Genomic DNA, 8,139 nt, shown 5'->3' with positions numbered 1-8,139 from the left:
ATGGGTTATTATTTAGCTGATGGTATGTATCCTGAATGGTCTACAATTGTTCAAACTATTCGTGATCCTCATTCCCAACAAAAGAAATATTTCGCGATGAAGCAAGAATCGTGCCGAAAAGATGTTGAACGTGCATTTGGAGTTTTGCAATCACGTTTTGCAATTATTGCAAGACCGTCATGTTTTTGGAGAAAGGAAGTGCTACATGATATAATGACTACATGTATTATACTGCACAACATGATACTTGAGGATGAACGTGATCTCGATGCACCAATTCAAGATGTCGTAGAGGCTCCAACTCCAACTATAGAAATGGTGATAGATGAAAATCTCCGGTTTGAACAAATTTTAGCTTGACATAAAAAAATTAAGGACAAAAATGCTCATTTTGAACTCCGTAATGCATTAATAGAGCATTTATGGGAGCAACGTAATAATTTTGAACATTGAGTGTTTATGTAATTGTATGTCACTTTTATTTGAATTTGTCCCCTAATTTATGTATTATATTATATTTTCTTGCAATTTATGTTATTTAAAAATTTAGAATAAAAAATAATTTTATATCACATTAAAAATTATATAAAGTAATTATTTGGAAAAAGAAATAAATAGATTTATATTATGAAATAAGAAAATAAGAATGAAATAGAAATAATAATATAATATTGAGGAGAGAGAAAAAAAATTCATTTTTAGAGAGTAAAATAGAGAATTGGGTTGGAGTTGGCGAAAAAAATAGAGAACTCTATATCTGAAAAGTAAAATAGAAGATTGGGTTGGAGATGCCCTAATTAATCATCATCTTCTTGATGCTCAATAACATTTGCATAATCAAATTCCTTTCATTTCTTGGAGTCATAGCCATTTTTTTACTCTTTTATTCAATCCTCACAGTACCAGATTCAATGCAGAATGTACAACTCAACGAAGCAGACACCAACAAAACTGAAGTTTATTCAGTTTGGGCGATTCCATCGGAAGATGTGAGTGTTAGGGTTAAGAAATTGATGGGTAGTCTTAGATTGGAATTTGGTGGGCCCCAATTTGAACCTCACATGACTGTCGTCGGAGCGGTGAGGTTAACGGAGGAAGAGGCACGTGACAAGTTTAGAAAAGGGTGAAGAAGGTGTATAGTGTTAATGTGGAGAAAGTTGATATTGGGACTTTTTTTTATCAATGTGTTTATCTTTTGCTTCATCCAACTAATGAGGTAAAAAAAAAAATCTTTTTATTGTTTGAATTGTTAGTTTTAGTCGTAGTATTGCTTGAGTAGTTTATTGTCCTGCAATTTGATTTATGTTATTATCTGTTTGATTCGTTGTATCTCGATTATTGTATTGTATTGTTACTATATGTTGATTCATAGTGCCTTGGTTTTTGTTCCAATGTGTTGATTCTTTATACCTCGATTGTCCTATTGTTTATGTTGATTTATAGTCCCTTGATTTTTGTTCCAATGTGTTGATTCTTTATACCTTGATTGTCCTATTGTTTATGTTGATTTATAGTCCCTTGATTTTTGTTCCAATGTGTTGATTCTCCATACCTCGATTATCGTATTGTTTTGTGAGTATATGTTTGTTACTATATGTTGATTCATAGTGCCTTGATTTTTGTTTCGATATGTTGATCCTGTATACCTTGATTGTCGTATTGTTTTGTTACTATATGTTGATTCATAGTGCCTTGATTTTTGTTCCGATGTGTTGACTATTTATACCTCGATAATCGTATTGTTTTGTTACTATATTTTTGATTCCTTGTACCTCAATATCTATTCACGGTGTGTTGATTTCTTGTACTTCAATCATCGTATTGTTTTGTTACTATATGCTACTATGTTGATTCCTTTGTACCTTGTCTGTTCCTACATGTTGATTACTTGTTTATCGTAATGTTTTGTTATTGTCTACTACTATATGTTGAATCCTTGTACCTCAATTTCGGTTTCTATGTGTTGATTACGTGTACCTTGATTATCGTACTGTTTTGTTCAAATTTTTATCAAGTGAGTTTGTTTATCTTTTGCTACATCCCATCACTGAGGCAAAAAAGATCTTTTTTTTTAAAAAAGATTTTTATTTGAATTATTAGTAGTATTGTTTTAGTAGTTTCTTGTTCTTCGATTTTTTTTACTATATATTGATTATTTGTACCTCGATTATCATATTGTTTTGTTACTATACGTTGATTCCTTGTACCTCGATTTATGGTCCTATGTGTCGATTGCTTGTACCTCGACTATCGTACTATTTTGTTGTCATCTGCTACTATATGTTGATTCTTTATACCTCTATGTGTTACCAACACTATGTGTTTTCACTTTTGAAGGGTCAAAATTATTTAACTTAGGGAAATCAAGCTTTTAACCTGTAGAACTGTCAATGTAATATCGACCTTGCAACTGGAAAAGGGAAAACAGAATCCATATTTAGGAACTATAGAAGTTTACTTATTCTTTACCATGATTTTTTTTCTTTTAATGTATGATCACTTTTAAGTTGTGTTGCTGAGGAGTGACATGAAATTCCTTTCTTCCAGGTTGTGGAGGCTAGCGCACGCTGCTGCAGCAGCTTTGGTTACAACAGCTCAAGTCGTAAGATATACATTCTTTCTTTATATTTTCTGGCATTTTTATGATTTAGTCGTGGTGTCCGGACCAGCTTGCGTGCACCTCGACCATCACAAGAGAGCTAGGTTTTCTATTGCTGATGTTCAGTTTTATGACCATTCAGCATATGAGCATTCTATATGCCGATTTGACGGATGAAGAAAAGAAGAAAGCTCAAGAGAAGCCTTGATGAGAGCATTGACAATTTGAGCTTCCAGATATCACGCCTTGCACATGTAGATTGTTTGTGAAATTCTACCTACTTTTTTTTTGAATAAAATACTAATTAACCAATTTTGTGCCTTGAGATTAAAGATGAAAGTTGGCTCTAACTTGCTTTACAAAAATTGAATGTTAAAATTTGTATTAGTTCTAAACAGTGCTTTTAAAAACATTTTTTGGGCCGAGTCCCCGATGAGTCTCAGGGCGGGGCGTACCAAAAAAGCCCAGGCCACAAATTGAAGACGTAGATCTATAGGGCGTAAGTCTTAGAATTTGAGCGCAATCTCCAAGTGTAAAAACATACACCCTTGGGCTTTTTTTTTTTTTTTTTTTGTTTTGGTTTTTGAACCTTTTTTGCTTTAAATCATATTTTTTTTATTATTGATATAATGATATTTCTCAAATAGTAATTTTTTTCTTCATTAAATGTTATTAATATCTTCTCAATAAAGTCAGAATATTTTTTCTATAGATTATAGGTTATTTATTAAAATTTATTTGTAAAATAATTGAAAGTTTTCTTTTGCTTATTTTCTTAGTAATGAAATTATAAAATTTAATATACATGATATTACGTCCTCTAGATCCATAAGACTTACACTCTATGGACTCGTTTGGTAGGTGGTATTAAATCAAATAGTCCATGGATTAAAATTTAATCCATCTAATACACTGTTTGGTTACATTATTTTATTTAATCCATGGATTGCTTATACATTATATATGGTCTTATTTTATCCCTAGTAAATGGAGGGATAACTAATCCAAGGTTTGTTAAACCTTGGATAAGACCCCTAAATGACAAAATTATCCCTTTATTCATTTTCCTAAATTTCTTTTGTAATTTAATTTTCTTTTTATTTATATTGAATAATTATAAATGTTCTTTTTAATTCTCCAAATTCATTTAGTGTAATTTAATGATTTCATTAATATTTTTTTCTCCTTTTTTTTTCAATGTAGTTTGTCGATTAACCACGTGGACTATTTTTTTAATAAGCTTTAGCTATTGAACAATATAAGTAGTCTTAAATCTATGTTAAGTTTAAGATATACTTGACCAACAAAAAAAGTGGTACATCATACCTCAAATTTTATTTATATATATATTGGATACCCTTTTTCTCTGTTCCAGGTACAAGTCAAATTGAATTTACAAAAACAAATTCAGTGTTATATAAGATAGAAAATCCTAAAAAAAAAAATATTGTCCCACAACAACTTTGATTAATTATTATCCGGGTAAGGGATTTTGGTATAAAATTGTATAAGTATATTTTTAGATCTTCACTTTTGATAAGTTTAAACTCTTTTGTCAACATCCGGTTGCCATATACAATAATTATACAGGTTAAAATTTGTAAAAATAAATAAATAAAGATTTAGCATTTTTTTTACTATGAATTTTATTCAACTGTTGCGTAGTATTAAATTCTTGTTATTAATTATGCACAAAAAAGAAAAAAATTGTTTCAATTTATATAACACTCTTTTTCTTTGTTGTTATTTTCTAAAAAAAAATTACTCTAGTGTTATGGTCCGGTTATCTACCTTCACTCAATTAAATGAAATAAACAAGCTCATCATAACATAAGGGTATAATAGGATTTTTTTTTTTGTAGAGTTTTAAATAAACACAAGATTAAGTGGGAAACAATGAACCAAACACTTGACAAAAAATAATCCCTGCACTACTAATCCCTGCATTACTAATCCCTGCGTTATCAATGTTTGTACCAAACGATCCCTATGTCTCAAGGCTTACGTCTCGCTCCGTACTACATAATATGTCTCGCCTCACTCTCCCGCCTTTTAAAACACTAATTCTAATGATGATTGTTGTTAGATGTGAAAAAGGAGATAAAAAGTTTTATATGTTTGTTCTTCCAATAGAAACTCTAAGCAGAAGAATCGAGTTGAGTTTATTTTGATTACTGTATCGGGTTTAATGTGTGGAGCAAGTTATTATATTTAAAGAAAAATTAGCAAATTAGTCAAACTATCTAACATAATTATTAAAAATATCTATATTTTAAAATAATTATTGAAAATGTCAACATGTCAATATTTTAGCAAATAAAATGTATCCTAATATAATTAATTTTATTTCCTTTTATTTTTCAAATCAGGCCCCATATTGGATTAATTTTACTCTCCTATCTGTGAAAAGAAGAAAAAAAAAACTCCCATTACCCACTTTCCCCTCTTTCTAAGTTTTTACCCCAAATTTCTCCTTTCTCTCTATTGAGTTTTTCACCATTGTTCTCTCCTTTCCTTGTCTAAGAAAATTATCTCTTCTATTTTCCTCCACTTTGTTCATGAAATCTCACAATTCCTTCAAAATATTTTTCACCCACTGATAAAGGTAAATACATTGTCACCAAGTATCTTTTGAGATTTCTCTCTATTATGTAAAGACACTATTAATTAAAACAAAAAAAAATTGGGTGCTGAAGATTTCGAAAAACTTGTTGAAGACCAAGTTGAGGAAGAACAATTTCCTATAGAAAAAACTTATCCGCACCGGGTATTTTCACCAAACTAATGCAATTTTTATTATTATATGATTTAATGAAGTAGAACACATGTTAATTAATTATGGTTAAGTAAAATAAACTATAAATTTAAACACATGACATGCATGTATTGGCTTGGTGTATACACCCGGTGCGGGTAAGTTTTACCCATTTCCTTTTAGTTTGTTTTGTATTTATAGTTTTTTTAGAATTTTGTATCCTTTCTCAATTAATATTCAAATAAGTATGTATGCTATTAATATTTGTATTCATTCAAAATCTCATGTTGCATAGTTTATGAATCTTGTATTTGTTCCTAATTTGAATTCATCCCAAAGGTATGTCAACTAGATATGTATTTTATTTATAGGAAGAACAATTTCCTATAGTTTATTTTGTTTTTTTATGTTTTTTCTCAAAATTTTGTATCCTTTCTCAATTTGTATTCAAAACCGTATATATGCTAAAAATCATATTGCATAGTTAATGAATTTGGTATTTGTTCCAAATTTGTATTTATTCTAAAAATATGCCAACTAGTTATGTATTTTATTTAAGAATGATTGCAACAAATATTACTTATTTCTTTTCAGTTTTATATTTCATTCTCACTTTTTCATCATATTGTTTTTTGTATTTTATATATTATTATACAAAATACTACATAAAAACTAGAATGGATACAAATACAAATAAAAACATATTGGAATGAATACGCGAAAGGATACAAGAATCTAAAGAAAAAATAAATACACAGTGAAAAAAATACATGAATACAAATATGTTTCTTAAATAACTACACACTCATTTGGCATACCTATTGAAATGAATACAAACTAATAAAAAATACAAGTTTCATTATACAAAATACAACATGAAAACTAGAATGAATACAAATAGTATACATATTGGAATGAATACGATTTAAAAAAGGTTACAAAATATTGAGGGGGAAAAAATACATTGTAAGAAAGGCACACATTTGAGTTTTCTTTGAAAATGTAACTGATGAGAAAATTAAGTGATATGTACCTTTTTTTTTGAAATATTCTCTCCCTTGATTTTCTCCCTTATGTTATTAAATAATTGTATTCTTTCAAATTAAACAAATTTTTTTTTTTACATAAATCAAATATATAACAAACTAAAATATTGACACTTTTAATAAATATTGAAAATATGGCTAAGAGATCCTATTAAATGCTAAAATATTGACATTTTGAAAATTTTTCCATTTAATTAGCTAAAAATAAAATCCACATAGACACCACATAGATAATATCATGTGGAAATATGGAGATTTATGGAGGGTAAATATGGAATGTTAAATTACTATAATATCCCTAATTTAGGTTGTGACTTTTTTGATGAGTTGTGACTTTTTCAATGAGTTGTGATTTTTTACAAAGGGTTGTGACTTTTCCAAAAGGTCATGACTTTTTCAATAAGTTGTGACTTTTCCAAAGGGTTGTGACTTCTCGGAAAGGTCATGACTTTTCAAATAAGACACAAAAACACTTGTTCATACTACCCTTTGTTGACTATAAATAGAGGGGTTTCCTCTCATTTTTCAACCACAATTTTTTTAATCTTATACTCTTCTTCTTCTTGCATTTTAAAATTTTTTGTGAGATTTATTGTCGTTGAGAAAGTTTGAAGTTTAGCGGAATATGAGGTACAACTATTCTGATGAAGTAAATCATTCTATCCTAAGATGGTATATTTCATAACCTCGAGTATTTGAGGAAAAGAAATACCTTGAGTACTTGAGGAAAATAATCTTGATGATATAATAATTATCTTTTTACTTAATATATACATTAATATGTAATGTTCCAATATATGAATTGAACATGATGTAGTCTAAATTCATTTGTTTTTGTTAACAATTTCTCTTGTGATGTAGATATATGCTTCTGAATAACTTTTTCCAATATCATTAGACTTTTCAAGAGCTAGAAATTGTCACGATTTGTTTTTTTATGCTCAAGATAAAAGAATGACTTCATTTATCAATGATACTTATGTGATTTAGATTGTGAGGAAGTTAACTTCAAAATAATTATTACTACATAAACATTGCCCTTTTGTTTTACTTATTTACTATTTCTTAAAATTCCAGTATTTTAGTCGAAGAAAAGCTCATGTGACTTGTAATAATGTCAATTGAAGTTTGTATTAGTTTAATTTTTATTATTTATTTAATAGCTAATTTTTATGAGATAAATATTTTTATCAATGCAAATATATATATATATATATATATATATGTCACGCCCCAAACTCAAGGGGCGCAACTGGCTTCTAATGTCAAAACTCAGGCCCGAGTCGACCTTGCTGAACCATTTGCTAGTAGCGCATGGAAGCCACACACAATCAAGAAAACAAACAGGTATATCTCGGCTTAAAACTAAGCCCACGGTCGGCAAGGCCCTTGCCAACAGATCTATAAAAGAAACAGCTACTCCCAAGAGTTCATATAAAGAACGGAAAAGGCTCAAAAATACCCCTGAACTATCGGAAATAGCTCACATTTACCCTTGAACTATATTCTGGCTCAAAAATACCCTTCCGTTAAAGTATTGAGTCACTTTTACCCTTACTATTAACAGAGGTGTGTTAAGTGCCATGTGGACGCCACGTGGACGCCACATAAGCACCAAACAATTCTCACCTCCACATAGACTCATACATCCTAATTACTAATTTTGTTCTCATTTCTTTTGGGACATACAATTTGACCTCTCATTTCTCTAAAATACATTTCCCCTCTTCTCTCTAATA

At 29.4% G+C, this 8,139-nt stretch overlaps 1 protein-coding gene and 1 pseudogene across 1 annotated transcript; both read left to right on the top strand.

Moving 5' to 3' along the window:
• LOC107062512 (uncharacterized) lies at positions 1 to 360 on the top strand. The gene has a single exon (XM_015313191.1). It carries the CDS (start codon positions 1 to 3, stop codon positions 358 to 360), a length of 360 nt encoding a protein of 119 aa, XP_015168677.1.
• Positions 1 to 2,868, top strand: part of LOC102604775 (cyclic phosphodiesterase-like) — a 3,400-nt pseudogene extending 532 nt beyond the window's left edge.
• Positions 2,869 to 8,139: the final 5,271 nt, after the last annotated feature.

The sequence above is a fragment of the Solanum tuberosum genome, unplaced genomic scaffold (assembly GCF_000226075.1).
Source record: "Solanum tuberosum cultivar DM 1-3 516 R44 unplaced genomic scaffold, SolTub_3.0 scf00237, whole genome shotgun sequence".
NCBI classification, from domain to species: domain Eukaryota; kingdom Viridiplantae; phylum Streptophyta; class Magnoliopsida; order Solanales; family Solanaceae; genus Solanum; species Solanum tuberosum.
The sequence above is the reverse complement of the archived record's forward strand: the minus strand, read 5'-3'. Positions and strand labels throughout refer to the sequence as shown.

What these genes read in the sequence shown, in the direction of transcription:
- LOC107062512 (XM_015313191.1), top strand. Translation starts at nt 1, where the DNA reads ATGGGTTATTATTTAGCTGATGGTATGTATCCTGAATGGTCTACAATT.